This window comes from Oncorhynchus nerka, linkage group LG6, assembly GCF_034236695.1.
Source record: "Oncorhynchus nerka isolate Pitt River linkage group LG6, Oner_Uvic_2.0, whole genome shotgun sequence".
Classification (NCBI taxonomy): Eukaryota; Metazoa; Chordata; class Actinopteri; order Salmoniformes; family Salmonidae; genus Oncorhynchus; species Oncorhynchus nerka.
In genome coordinates this window covers 62149882-62164941 of record NC_088401.1, presented here as the reverse complement: position 1 = coordinate 62164941, position 15060 = coordinate 62149882, and the positions used below count along the sequence as shown (strand labels likewise).

The following is a 15060-nucleotide window of genomic DNA, read 5'->3' as shown; positions in this document are numbered from 1 at the left end:
CTGAGGTCCATTGTGCCTTCACACTTACTGTGAGACAATGAGTAGTCATGAAATTCCATTTGAGAGAGAGAGACGCCACAGAGCCCCAGGACAGCAACACAATTAGACCCAACCAAATCATTAGAGAACTAAAAATTATTACTTGACACATTGGAAAGAATTAACAAAATAAACACTGAAAACTAAAATGCTATTTGGCCCTAAACAGAGAATACACCGTGGCAGAATACCTAAACAATGTGACCGAACAAAATTAAGTAAAGCTTGAGTATGTACAGACTCAGTGAGCATAGCCTTGCTATTGAGAAAGGCCGCCATAGGCAGACCTGGCTCTCAAGAGAAAACCGTCTATGTACAAACTGCTTACAAAAATGAGGTGGAAACTGAGTGCACTTCCTAACCTGCCAAATGTATGACCATATTCGAGACACATATTTCCCTCAAACCCACAACGAATTTTAAAACAAATCAAATTTTGATAAACTCCCATATCTATTGGGTAAAATACCACAGTGTGCCATCACAGCAGCAAGATGTGTGTCCTGATGCCACAGGAAAAGGGCAACCAGTGAAGAACAAACACCATTGTAAATACAACACATATGTATGTTTATTCATTTTCCATTTTGTACTTTAACTATTTGCACATCGTTACAACACTGTATATAGCCATAGTATGACATTTGAAATGTCTCTATTCTTTTGAAATTTTTGTGAGTGCAATGTTTACTGTAAATGTTTTATTGTTTATTTCACTTTTGTTAACTATTTCACTTGCTGTGGCACTTTTGTTTTATCTATTTCACTTGCTTTGGCACTGTAAACATATGTTTCCCATGCCAATAAAGCCCTTGAGAGAGAGAGACTAGTGAAAGCATATGACTGGCAATGCCATGCAGGGTTCCCAAGAGACTAAGAACCTATTTTTATTCCAACCTCAATTGCAGTGTGGTTGATGGCACAGAAAGGTAACTTTTACTGCAGTGGGCTAGATCAGGGTCACCCAGAGTGTTTCTTGGTAGTCTTAAACAAATCTACTTTAAAACAAAGTATGCACCTCACACACATGGACCACGCTGAGTGTACTAAACATGTTTGCAGCATGAATGTATCGCCAACCAGTCTGCAGCAGCTGCGTGATGCCATCGCCTCAGCGTGGAGCAACATTCCTGTGGAAGAACGTTTCCGACATCTTGTGTAGAATGTCCTGAAGAATTTAAGCTGTTTTGGTGGCAAAGGGGGGTCCGACCCGGTAGTACTATAGATGGCTGTACCTAATAAACTGTCCGGCGAGTGTATGTAATACACTATATATATAAAAATATATGTGGACACCCGTTCAAATTAGTGGATTCAGCTATTTCAGCCACGCACGTGTATAAAATCGATCTCCATAGACAAACATTGGCAGTAGAATGGCTTTACTGAAGAGCTCAGTGATTTTCAAAGTGGCACCGTCATAGGACGCCACCTTTCCAACAAGTCAGTTTGTCAAATGTATGCCCTGCTTGAGCTGCCCCGGGCAACTGTAAGTGCTGTTATTGTGACGTGGAAATGCCTTGGAGCAACAAAGGCTCAGACGCGAGGCGGTAGGCCACACAAGCAAACAGAATGAGGCAGCCGAGTGCTGAAGCGCATAGCACTTAACAATCGTCTGTCCTCGGTTGCAACTCTCACTACCGAGTTCTAAACTGCCTCTGGAAGCAACGTCAGCACAATAACTGTTTGTCGGGAGCTCCATGAAATGCGTTTCCATGGCATGCCTAAGATCACCATGTGCAATGCCAAGCGTTGGTTGGAGTGGTGTAAAACTCACCACCATTGGATTCTGGAGCAGTGGGAATGCGTTCTCTGGAGTGATGAATTGTGCTTCTCCATCTGACAGCCCGACGGTCGAATCTGGGTTTGGCGGATGCCAGGAGAGCGATATCTGCCCGAATGCACATTGCCAACTGTAGAAGTTTGGTGGAGGAGGAATAAAGGTCTGGAGCTGTTTGTCATGGTTCGGACGAGGCCCCTTACTTCCAGTGAAGGGAAATCGTAACACTACAGCATACAATGACATTCTAGATGATTCTGTGCTTCCAACTGTGTGGCAACAGTTTGAGGAAGGCCCTTTCCTGTTTTAGCATGACAATGCCCCCATGCACAAAGCGACATACAGAAATGGTTTGTCGAGATCGGTGTGGAAGAACTTGACTGGCCTGCACATAGCCCAGACCTCAACCCAATCGAATACCTTTTAGGATGAATTGGAATGCCAACTGCGAGCCAGGCCTAATCGCCCAACATCAGTGCCCGACCTCACTAATGCTCTCGTTGCTGAATGGAAGCAAGTCTCCACAGAAATGTTCCAACGACTAGTGAAAAGCCTTCCCAGAAAAGTGGAGGCTGTTAAAGCAGCAATGGGGTGACATACTCCATATTAATACTCACGATTTTGGAATGAGATGTTCGACGAGCATGTGTCCACATACCTTTGGTCATGTAGTGTGTGTATGTATTTATGTAATATTCTGTAACAATATATCCACTTATTTATGCAATATTTGTATAATATTTCCCAGCATTAGAGCTGAACACATTCCTCTACAATATGCAATCCTGCAAGAAAGTGACAATAGCTTGCTCAATGAGATTGCGCTTCAAGGTTTTTGATGGATACATTGTCCTGGATTCATAAAGTCCTGTCAGACATTCTTCAGTGCTTCCTGACATAATACATGTGCATGTACAGCACATACCTCAGATGTCTAGTTCAGTTCACTTCTCACTCTTCACATCGTCAATTCCTCTGTCGTTTCTGGCAGGAGTTGCTGTCCCTCGTCTGCCTGCTAAGCTAGTTTCCTTCTAAAAGATGGACACAGCCTGCAACCAATTTGAAACACCTTTTAGTGATGGCTGCAGAATACAATAGATTCTATTCTGTGTCTGGGTTTTATATCCCTTGAGATGAATTCTTACCAGATGAAGTTGTGGCTAAGATAAAAGACTAAGTATCAGGCAACACAAGAAAAGAGTTAGATTGTGAACATGTTAACTGCAGTTATGAGGCAAAATATTTGCAGGGTTGCTAAGGAGAGGTCATAGCTTAGCTATGTCAATGGGAGGCGAGTTGATAACTTGCACATTTTGATAACCATGCAAATAATTGGCTGAAAACAAAAAAGTAATCTTTGACTCGGTTCCATCACATGTATTTAGGTTGTATTGATTTTTAATACAAATACATTTGTGTTGTCTGGGGGTGCTGTTAGAGTTCCAAATATAGGAAACTTTCACTTACCAGTCAAAAGATTGTACACACCTACTAATTCAAGTGTTTTTCTCTATTTGTGGTATTTGTACTCTTTATTTCTACATTGTAGAACAGTAGTGAAGACATCACAACTATGAAAAAACACATATGGAATCATGCAGTAACCAAAAAAGTGTTAAATATAACATATATTTTGATTGGTTTGAGATTATTCAGAGTAGTCACCCTTTGCCTTGATGAGAGCTTTGCAAACTCTTGGCATTCTCTCAACCAGCTTCATGAGGTAGCCACCTGGAATGCATTTCAATTAACTAATTAATTAACTAAGGTGTGCCTTGTTAAAAGAAGGAAAGCAAAACCACAAATTAACTTTTAAATGCATTTGAACCAATCAGTTGTGATGTGACAAGGTAGGGGAGGTACACAGAAGATAGCACTATTTGGTAAAAGTCCTTATTATGGCAAAAACAGTTCAAATAAGCAACGAGAAACAAGAGTCCATCATTACTTTAAGACATGAAGGTCAGTCAATCCAGAAAATGTCAAGAACTTTGAAAGTTTCTTCAAGGGCTGTCGAAAAAGCCATTAAGCGCTATGATGAAACGGATTCTCATGAGGATCGCCACAGGAAAGGAAGACACAGAGTTACCAGCCTCAGAAATTGCAGCCCAAATAAATGCTTCACAGAGTTCAAGTAACAGACACATCTCAACATCAACTGATCTGAGGAGACTGCGTGAATCAGGCCTTAATGGGTGAATTGCTAAAAACAAACACTACTAAAGGACACCAATAATAAGAAGAGACTTGCTTGGGCCAAGAAACACAAGCAATGGACAGTAGACTGGAGGAAATCTATCCTTTAGTCTGATGAATCCGTTTTTGGTTCCAACCGCTGTGTCTTAATGAGATGCAGAGTAGGTGAACGAATGATCTCCGCAATGTGTAGTTTCCACCGTGAAGCATGGAGGAGGAGGTGTGATGGTGCATTGCTGGTGACACTGTCAGTGATATATTTAGAATTCAAGTCAAACTTAACCAGCATGGCTACCACAGCATTCTACAACAATTTGCCATCCCATCTGGTTTGTGCTTAGTGTGACTATAATTCGTTTTTCACCAGGACAATGACCTGACACACCCCCAGGCAGTTTAAGGGCTATTTGACCAATAAGGAGAGTGATGGAATGCTGCATCAGATGACCTGGCCTCCACAATCACCCAACCTCAACCCAATTGAGATAGTTTGGGATGAGTTGGACCGCAGAATGAAGGAAAAGTAGCCAACAAGTGCTAAGCATATGTGGGAACTCCTTCAAGACTGTTGGAAATGCTTTCCAGGTGAAGCTGGTTGAGAGAATGCCAAGAGTGTGCAAAGCTGTCATCAAGGCAAATGTGGTTACTTTGATGAATCTCAAATATATTTAGATTATATTTAACACTTTTTTGGTAACTACATGATTCCATATGTGTCATTTCATAGTTTCAATGTCTTCACTATTATTCTACAATGTAGAAAATAGTAAAAATAAAGAAAAATCCTTGAATGAGTAGATGTGTCCAAACTTTTGACTGGTACTGTATATTTGGAAAGAACTTTCTTTGCTGCCCTATCTACCATCCCATAATAGATGACAGCTTCTGCTACACCTGAACACTTCAAACTTCTGAGGAAAAACTCAAGTTACCCGACGACCAGATTCTCGATACCAGTTTAACGTCTTCAGAGAATTCATGCCTGTTAAAAGTTATGCTGGCCCTTTTAAGTGCTTTGTTCCCCAATGCCTTTAGTCAGGCCTCTCAGCTCCTTCCCGAAGCTTTATTCACTGCATTTCATCTGTCTCTGAAGGAGTGCTTGACTGCCACTTATGAGGCCGTGCCTATGGAGTGCCGTTAATTGGAGGACTGTAGCACCGTCAACATTCACAAGCTGTTAATGGTTTCCATTCCACACTTATACCCAGTGCCAAGTCCAGGCAACAGTAACTGGATTCAAATAGCGAGCAAAAATATCCAGTTATTTCTTATAGAAAGCAGTGCCTTAGACTACAGGAAAATAAGGTCTGAACAGGCCCCCATTTATATCGATGGGGCTGAAGTGGAGCAGGTCGAGAGTTTTAAGTTCCTTGGTGTCCACATCAATAATAAACTATTATGGTCCAAACACACCAAGACAGTGGTGAAGAGGGCACAACAACACCTTTTCCCCCTCAGAAGACTGAAATGATTTGGGATTGGTCCCCAGATCCTCAAACAGTTACACAGCTGCACCATCGAGAGTATCCTGACCGGTTGCATCACCGCCTGATATGGCAACTGCTCGGTATCTGACCGTAAGGTGCTACAGAGTGTAGTGCATATGGCCCAATACATCACTGGGGCCAAGCTTCGTGCCATCCAGGACCTATATACCAGACTCCAGTCACCCAAGTCTTAGACTGTTATATCTGCTACCGCACGGCAAGCAGGTCCAAAAAGCTCCTTAACAGTTTCTACCCGCAAGCTATAAGCCTGCTGAACAATTAATCAAATGGACACCCAGACCATTTACATTGACACCCCAATCCCTATTTACTCAGTACCGGGCACCCTGTATATAGCCCCGTTATTGTTATGTAATTCTACAGTGTTACTTTTTATTTTACTTTATTTTATATTGTAAATATATATACAATTGAAGTCAGAAGTTTACATACACCTTAGCCAAATACATTTGAACTCGGTTTTTCACAATTCCTGACATTTAATCCTAGTAATAATTCCCTGTTTTAGGTCAGTTAGGATCACCACTTTATTTTATGAATTGAAATGTCAGAATAATAATGATTTATTTAAGCTTTTATTTATTTCATCACATTCCCAGTGGGTCAGAAGTTTACATACACTCAAGTAGTATTTGGTAGCTTGCCTTTAAATTGTTTAACTTGGGTCAAATGTCAAATGTTTCGGGTAGCCTTCCACAAGCTTCCCACAATAAGTTGGGTGAATTTTGTCCCATTCCTCCTGACAGAGCTGGTGTAAGTGAGTCAGGTTTGTAGGCCTCCTTGCTCGCACATGCTTTTTCAGTTCTGTCCACAGATTTTCTATAGGATTGAGGTCAGGGCTTTGTGATGGCCACTCCAATACCTTGACTTTGTTGTTCTTAAGCCATTTTGCCACAACTGTGGAAGTATGCTTGGGGTCATTGTCCATTTGGAAGACCAATTTGCAACCAAGCTTCAATTTCTTGACTGATGTCTTGAGATGTTGCTTCAATATATCCACATAATTTTCCTCCCTCATGATGCCATCTATTTTGTGAAGTGCACCAGTCCCTCCTGCAGCAAAGCACCCCACAACATGATGCTGCCACCCCTGTGCTTCATGGTTGGGAGAGTGTTCTTCGGCTTGCAAGCCTCCCCCTTTTTCCTCCAAACATAATGATGGTCATTATGGCCAAACAGTTCTATTTTTGTTTCATCAGACCAGAGGACATTTCTCCAAAACGTATGATCTTTGTCCCCATGTGCAGTTGCAAACCGTAGTCTGGCTTTTTTTATGGCGGTTTTGAGGCAGTGGCTTCTTCCTTGCTGAGCGGCCTTTCAGGTTATGTTGATATAGGACTCATTTTACTGTGGATATAGATACTTGTATACCTGTTTCCTCCAGCATCTTCAGAAGGTCCTTTGCTGTTTTTCTGGGATTGATTTACATATTTCCCACCAAAGTACGTTCATCACTAGGAGACAGAATGCGTCTCCTTCCTGAGCAGTAAGACGGCTGCGTGGTCCCATGGTGTTTATACTTGCTTACCATTGTTTGTACAGATGAACGTGGTTCCTTCAGCCGTTTGTAAATAATTGCTCCCAAGGATGAACCAGACTCCTGGAGGGCTTCACATTTTTTTTTAGGTCCTGGCTGATTTATTTTGATTTTCCCATGATGTCAAGCAAAGAGGCACTGAGTTTGAAGGTGGGCCTTGAAATACATCCACAGGTATATCTCCAAATGACAGATGTCAACTAGCCTAACAGAAGCTTCTAAAGCTATGACATAATTTTCTGGAAATTTCCAAGATGTTTTAAAGGCACAGTCAACTTAGTGTATGTAAACTTCTGACCCACTGGAATTGTGATACACTGAATTATAAGTGAAATAATCTGTCTGTCAACAATTGTTGGAAAAATTACTTGTATCATGCACAAAGTAGACTTGCCAAAACTATAGTTTGTTAACAAGACATTTGTGGAGTGGTTGAAAAACAAGTTTTAATGACTCCAACCTAAGTGTATGTAAACTTCCGACTTCAACTGTATATTTACAGTGGCAAGAAAAAGTATGTGAACCCTTTGGAATTACCTGGATTTTTTTTATTGGATTTTTCTTGTCTGTATTGAATACATAATGTAAACATTCACAGTGTAGGTTGGAAAGAGTATGTGAACCCCTAGGCTAATGATTTATCCAAAAGCTAATTGGAGTCTGGGGTCAGCTAACCTGGAGTACAATCATTGAGATGAGATTAGAGATGTTGGTTAGAGCTGCCCTGCCCTATAAAAACACTCACAAATTTGAGTTTGCTATTCACAAGAAGCATTGCCTGATGTGAACCATGCCTTGAACAAAAGAGATCTCACAAGACCCACGATTAAGAATTGATGACTTGCTTGAAGCTGGAAAGAGTTACAGAAGTATATCTAAAATCCATGATGTTCATCAGTCCACGGTAAGACAAGAATGGTGTTCATGAGTGGACAATACGGGAGAAGCCACTGCTGCCCCCAAAACAACTGCTGCATGTCTGAAGTTCGCAAAAGTGCAACTGGATGTTCCACAGCGCTATTGGCTAAATATTCTGTGGACAGTTGAAACTAAAGTTGAGTTGTTTGGAAGGAACACACAACACTATGTGTGGAGAGAAAAAGGCACAGCACACCAACATCAAAATCTCATCCCAACTGTAAAGTATGGTGAAGGGAGCATCATCATGGTTTGGAGCTGCTTTTCTGCCTCAGGGCCTGGACAGCTTGCTATCATAGACGGGAAAATGAATTCTCAAGTTTATCAAGACATTTTGCAGGAGAATATAAGGCTATCTGTCCACCAATTGAAGCTCAACAGAAGTTGGGTGATGCAACAGGACAACGAACCAAAAAAACAGAAGTAAATCAACAACAGAATGGCTTCAACAGAAGAAAATATGCCTTCTGGAGTGGCCCAGTCAGAGTCCTGACCTCAACCATATTTAGATGCTGTGGCATGACCTCAAGAGAGTGGTTCACACCAGACATACAAAGAATATTGATGAACTGAAACAGTTTTGTGAAGAGGAATGGTCCAAAATTCCTCCTGACCGTTGTGCAGGTCTGATCCGCAACTACAGAAACGTTTGGTTGAGGTTATTGCTGCCAAAGGAGGATCAACCAGTTCTTAAATCCAAGGGTTCACATACTTTGTCCACCCTGCACTGTGAATTTTTACACGGTGTGTTCACTAAAGACATGAAAACGAATAATTGTTTGTGTGTTATCAGTTTAAGCAGACTGTGTTTGTCTATAGTTGTGACTTAGATGAAGATCATATCAAATTTTATGACCAATTTATGCAGAAGTCCAGGTAATTCCTGTCACGTTCTGACCTTTATTTCCTTTGTTTTGCATTTATTTAGTATGGTCAGGGCGTGAGTTGGGTGGGCAGTCTATGTTTGTTTTTCTAGGTTTTGGGTATTTCTATGTTTCGGCCTAGTATGGTTCTCAATCAGAGGCAGGTGTCATTAGTTGTCTCTGATTGAGATTCATACTTAGGTAGCCTGGGTTTCACTGTGTGTTGGTGGGTGATTGTTCCTGTCTCTGTGTTTGCACCAGATAGGACTGTTTAGGTTTTTGCACATTTATTGTTTTGTTAGTTATTTCATGTCTAGTTCCTTTATTAAAGAACATGAATAACCACCACGCTGCATTTTGGTCTGCTTCTCCTTCACCACAGGAAAACCCTTACAATTCCAAAGGGTTCACATACTTTTTCTTGCCACTGTATATATATTTTTTTTACATTTTACCCCTTTTTCTCCCTAATTTTGTGGTATCCAATTGGTAGTTACGGTCTTGTCTCATCAGTGCATTTGCATAAACAACATTTTCCGACCTCTGCCTTAGCCATGTTGCTTAACTCTGTAGCCTTCCTCTCTAATCATATCATGCAGTGGCAGCACCAAAGTGAGTGCTGACTGTAATATCAGAATGTATTATGTTGTCAGTGAATCAGAACAGACATTCCTGTATCGTTGCCATTATTCAGTGTGACAATGCCAATCCAGTAGTAGGTCATTTTCACTGATTCATTCCGTATCGCTTTACGCTGTCAAATCAAATCCCTGTTTCTCCTTTTATGACTCAGCTCAAGATTTATTTCTATTTACTGTTTGTCATGTAGGTTATTAGATATAAGTAACATAATAAAAAATGTGCTTTGTCAAAGCTTTTCATACACTGTGACAATATAGGGAGTTTGATATCATTAGTAATTAATGTACCAAATAAAGTTACACTTTCAGTGCTGAAGTGTCAATATTATCAGTGCTCGCTTGCATTATCAGTGCTCACTTGCATTATCAGTGCTCGCTTGCTGGCGTCAGTGATGCATTCAAGGTCATTAGGTCAGTATCGCCACATAAAGCTACCAGCAAGCTGACATGTCAGACAGAGTGAGCAGAAACCATGCTAGTTCCCAAATGGCGCCCTATTCCCTATATTGTGCATTACTTTTAAACAGAGCCCTATTGATCCTGGTCATGTGGGGATACCAACACCCCAGGTGTCAGTCGACTACACCGTTCAATTTTCTTTTATTAGTCACATGCCCCGAATACAACAGGTATTTCACCTTTCAGTGAAATGCTTACTTAGGAGCCCCTAACCAACAATGCAGCTTAAAAAAAATACAGATAAGAATAAGAAATAAAAGTAACCAGTAATTAAAGAGCAGCAGTAAAATAACAATAGCGAGACTATATACAGGGGGGTACCGGTACAGAGTCAATGTGCGGGGGCACCGGTTAGTTGAGGTAACATGTATATGTAGGTAGAGTTATCAAAGTGACTATGTATAGATGGTAACAAAGAGAGCAGCAGCAGTGTGAAAGGAGGGGGTAGACATTTAATTAGATGTTCAGGAGTCTTATGGCTTGGGGGTAGAAGCTGTTTAGATGCCTCTTGGACCTAGACTTGGAGCTCCGGTACCGCTTGCCGTGCGGTAGCAAAGAGAACAGTCTATGACTAGGGTGGCTGGAGTCTTGGACCATTTTTAGGGCCTTCTACTGACACCGCCTTGTAAAGAGGTCCTGGATGTAAGGAAGCTTGGCCTCAGTGATGTACTGGGCCATTCGCACTACCCTCTGTAGTACCTTGCGGTCGGAGGCCGAGCAGTTGCCATACCAGGGAGTGATGCAACCCATCAGGATGCTCTCGATGGTGCAGCTGAAGAACCTGTTGAGGATCCATGTCAAATCTTTTCACTGTCCTGAGGGGGAATAGGTTTTGTCATGCCCTCTTCACGACTGTCTTTGTGTGCTTGGACCATGTTTGTTTCTTGGTGATATGGACACCAAGGAACTTGAAGCTCTCAGCTTGTTCAATTGCAGCCCCGTCCATGAGAATGGGGGCATGCTCGGTCCTCTTTTTCCTTTAGTCCACAATCATCTCTTTTGTCTTGATCACCTTGAGGGAGAGGTTGATGTCCTGGCACCACACGGCCAGGTCTCTGACCTCCTCCCTATAGGCATAGTCATCAGCAAACGTAATGATGGTGTTGGAGTTGTGCCTGGCCGTGCAGTCATAAGTGAACAGGGAGTACAGGAGCGGACAGAGCATGCTTCCCTGAGGGGCCCCTGTGTTGAGGATCAGCTTCGCGGATGTGTTGTTACCTACCCTTACCACCTGGGGGTGGCCTGTCAGGAAGTCCAGGATCCAGTTGCAAAGGGAGGTGTTTAGTCCCAGGGTCCTAAGCTTATTGATGAGCTTTGAGGGCACTATGGTGTTGAACGCTGAGCTGTAGTCAATGAATAGCATAATCACATAGGTGTTCCTTTTGTCCAGGTGGGAAAGGGCAGTGTGGAGTGCAATAGAGATAGCATCATCTGTGGATCTGTTGGTGCGGTATGCACATTGGAGTGGGTCTAGGGTTTCTGGGATAATGGTGTTGATGTGAGCCATGACCAGCCTTCCAAAGCACTTCATGGCTACAGACGTCGTGAGTGCTACGGGTCGGTAGTCATTTAGGCTGGTTACCTTAGTGTTCTTGTGCACAGGTACTATGGTGGTCTGCTTAAAACATGTTGATATTAGAGACTCGGGCAGGGAGAGATTGGAAATGTCAGTGAAGACACTTGCCAGTTGGTCAGAGCATGCTCGCAGTACACGTCCTGGTAATCCATCTGTCCCCACGGCCTTGTGAATGTTGACCTGTTTAAAGGTCTTACTCACATCAGCTGTGGAGAGCGTGATCACACAGTCTTCCAGAACAGCTGGTGCTCTCATGCATATTTCAGTGTTACTTGCCTCGAAGCGAGCATAGAAGTAGTTTAGCTCATTTGGTAGGCTCGTGTAATTGGGCAGCTCTCAGCTGTGCTTCCCTTTGTAGTCTGTAATGGTTTGCAAGCCTTGCCGCATCCGAACTTGTCCGTCTCCCTGAGGGAGGAGCTCAAGATGACGGACATTCCGTGTTTTAGGCAGATATCAGTCAGAGAAAACAAACAATCTATCTAAGTGAAGAACTGTGGAGTCTATAGAGATACCAAAATGGAGCTTTGATGTTCAGTTTTGTAATGCACTGTAGCACAATCACTCATTATGTAAATCTTATCTTACTTTTCAGGGGTTTTGCCTGTAATACCTGTATAATTCTGTTTAAACCTCTGATTCAATGCTGTTATTGAATGGGGCTCTCTAAAATAATCCATTAAATGATGCTTAATTCAGTTAGGCCATGAAGCTGAAGTCTAACAACATTTTCCCCCCTGTCTTCCCTTGTGCCGGTTTTCTTTAGAGTGTATTGAAGCCCGAGGTAACTCCAGCTCCATCTCTGCAGAGCTCAGATGCGTTGTCTGAGGCTGTGGCTGGGCTCAGCACCGTGGAGGAGGTCATGATGTATCTGGAGCCCGAGAGATGGCAGCAGGACATGGAAGACCTGTACAAGCCCACTTGGCACATCCTGGGAAGGTCATTCCTACACAACAAGAAATCTAGAGGTACAACTGGGGTTGTAGTGATAGGAATTGCAGTGGAAGAAAAGTCTGTCATGTTGAGATAGAGGGAAAAACAGATGCAGTTGAGCAAGGAACTTTAAACTTTTTCAAGACAGTTTTACCATTTTGAAAATTGCAATTTAACGTCAGCTTAGCATTTGATGCCCCTTCTTTGGAATTTAGTACAATGTGTTTAATAATTTTAGGCTGACGTGATGAGGTTAAACTATTTCTTGAACAGGGGTGGATCTCAACCTGTTGAGAGAAGAGGTGAAACTGTACAGCTGCACGCCGCGCAACTTCTCCGTCTCCCTAAGGGAGGAGCTCAAGAGGACGGACGCCATCTTCTGGCCTAGTTGCCTCCTGGTGAAGCGCTGCGGGGGTAACTGTGCCTGCTGCTCGCACCGCTGCTTCGACTGCCAGTGTGTGCCCACCCGGGTAGTCAACAAGTACCATGAGGTAAAAATGTGGCATACGTAGCGCTGCAAAGTTAAGAGGTTTGAATATTCCTGGAATCAGGAGGGAATACACTGGAAATCCAGGAATCTTCCAACCATGATTTCTGGAAAACCTGACCATTTTGGGATTTCTAGACAAAGGTCATTAAAAGTACCTACCTGGTAAGATTATGTGCTACTTATACAATAAGTTCATTCTTTTTCTGAAAGATAGTGATAATAAACCCAAGCTAAATTACATCCTGTTATTTGGTGGTTGAAATGTGTCATTGATGTATAACAAATGTAGCCTATCATGGAGACATTTCTGCCATGTAGCTAATTGAAGCATATGAAGTGTAAATGTGCTTGCTGTTGTTTTTGGTGGAGGGCAACTCTCAATCTGCTTTCTGGTTCGCCGCCCTCTGTAGGTTCTCCTGCTGAAGCACCGAAGCGGGGGCCGAGGCCTGCAGAAGTCCATGACCGATGTGCCAATGGAACACCACGAGGAGTGTGCCTGTGTGTGCAAAGATGACTGGGACTGATCTCAGACCTGTGTACTGGAGTCACCGGCATCCCAGGAGACGCTTGAAACTGCACGCGTCTTCCAGCGTCTCCCAGCCAATCCTCGTTCTCTTGTTAATTGGACGAGTTTAAAAACTGACTGGAACTACTTCATTTGTGGATGGATCTGGCCGCTGTGGAGGACCTGTAGTTGACTTTGAGTGCATTGAAGAGACAGGAGATGGATAGACTGCACTGGAATGATGGACCAATCTTAATCATTCTTTAATCTCTGAAGGTTCTCTCTCCCTTTGCTTCTGAGATTTCTTTGTGCTTATTTTGTGCGAAATACCTTTAAGGTGTCTTGTGAAACGTGGCCAGGGAGTATCTGAGAAATTGGACTCCTCTTCATTCAAGTACCTTTCTGTATATAAGTGAGCTGCCTTCAGGCCAATTCCTCTGCTACTTTATAATCCCATCAAGGATCACTGTTTATCAGTGATTCCCCACTTCTTTTCCTCATTTTCCCACTGATTAGATCTCTGGAGTGAAATAGTGGTAATAATGTTGAACTGTCATACTGGTGCAAACTGTTTTGTGTAAATGTTTCATTTTCATGGTTCTTCTGTCCTGTCATATTTTTCTACCAAAGATACTTGTATTCAGTGAGGAGATAGTTGCACACTTAGACCAAGATGCATTTCAACGTACATAGCATCTCTGCAAAGGTGTAAAAATCTGCTTGCTTTAGAACTTCATATAACCCCAATTAGTGAGTGGAAGAATAGATTCGTGGATATTAGATATTTATTTGTTCAATGAAAGGGAATTTAATGCCCAATATGCTTTTTTTGTAAGCTGAAATTAATTGTAGTTTCTCATTCATTTGTACAGTAGTTGAGTGTTGTTCTTCAATATTATTCATTTCTATGTCTGTCCACGTCATATGGGTGTGTTCTCTTCTCTACCAAATTATTTAACATGACCTTTTAGGGTGTATGTTGTTGTATCTGACGGTAGAAATAAATCAGTCAGTGTTTTACTGGAGATAGGTACTTGTATTTTGACATAGCCCCCTGCAATATAAGGACTTTCATTTGGTCTCATAAGATAAAGCTTCTGTTTTTCATAGATATTGGAATGGTCTGATTGGTATCATTAGGTAATTTTGACAGAGGAAATTACATTTGGGGGCAGATGGCTCCACATCAAAGTCATCTAACAGAATAAGATGATGGTCATAGGCATGTACTGTATATGGCTCTATCAGTAGGTCTGTTGTGACACCGTATACACTTCATGGACAAAGTATCAACCCTCCACTGTCAGATATCAGTGTAAGTAGCTGTTTTATGCACCAGTCATATAGGAACCCTACTCATGTTCCTCAATTAATGAGGTTGGAAAATAAACAAACTATTTCATTCATGGTTGTTGTTTAATGACGGAATGGCTAAGGTAACGGATGATTGGATCCATTGTGTAGAGTTTATTGTCGCTCTATAACAAAACAATTAAGATAACCTCTCTCCACATTCATTAAATAAATAGGAAAGGCATGACCATTAAAGAGCAACTGCTCCTAAAAACAACTTCTCGTTTTGATAACGGCCTATGTGGCATTGATATCACTCAGAAAC

The 15060-nt window shown here is 42.0% G+C and overlaps 1 protein-coding gene across 1 annotated transcript in view; it reads left to right on the top strand.

The window, feature by feature from the left end:
• LOC115130813 (platelet-derived growth factor C-like) overlaps positions 1 to 14846 on the top strand; it is a 70045-nt gene extending 55199 nt beyond the window's left edge. Inside the window, exons 4-6 of the mRNA XM_029662275.2 lie at positions 12281 to 12482; positions 12721 to 12938; positions 13348 to 14846. Coding sequence (XP_029518135.1) covers positions 12281 to 12482; positions 12721 to 12938; positions 13348 to 13461 — 534 coding nt within the window. The 3' untranslated portion in view covers positions 13462 to 14846. The remainder of the gene's footprint in view (positions 1 to 12280; positions 12483 to 12720; positions 12939 to 13347) is intronic.
• The last annotated feature ends 214 nt before the right edge of the window (positions 14847 to 15060 follow it).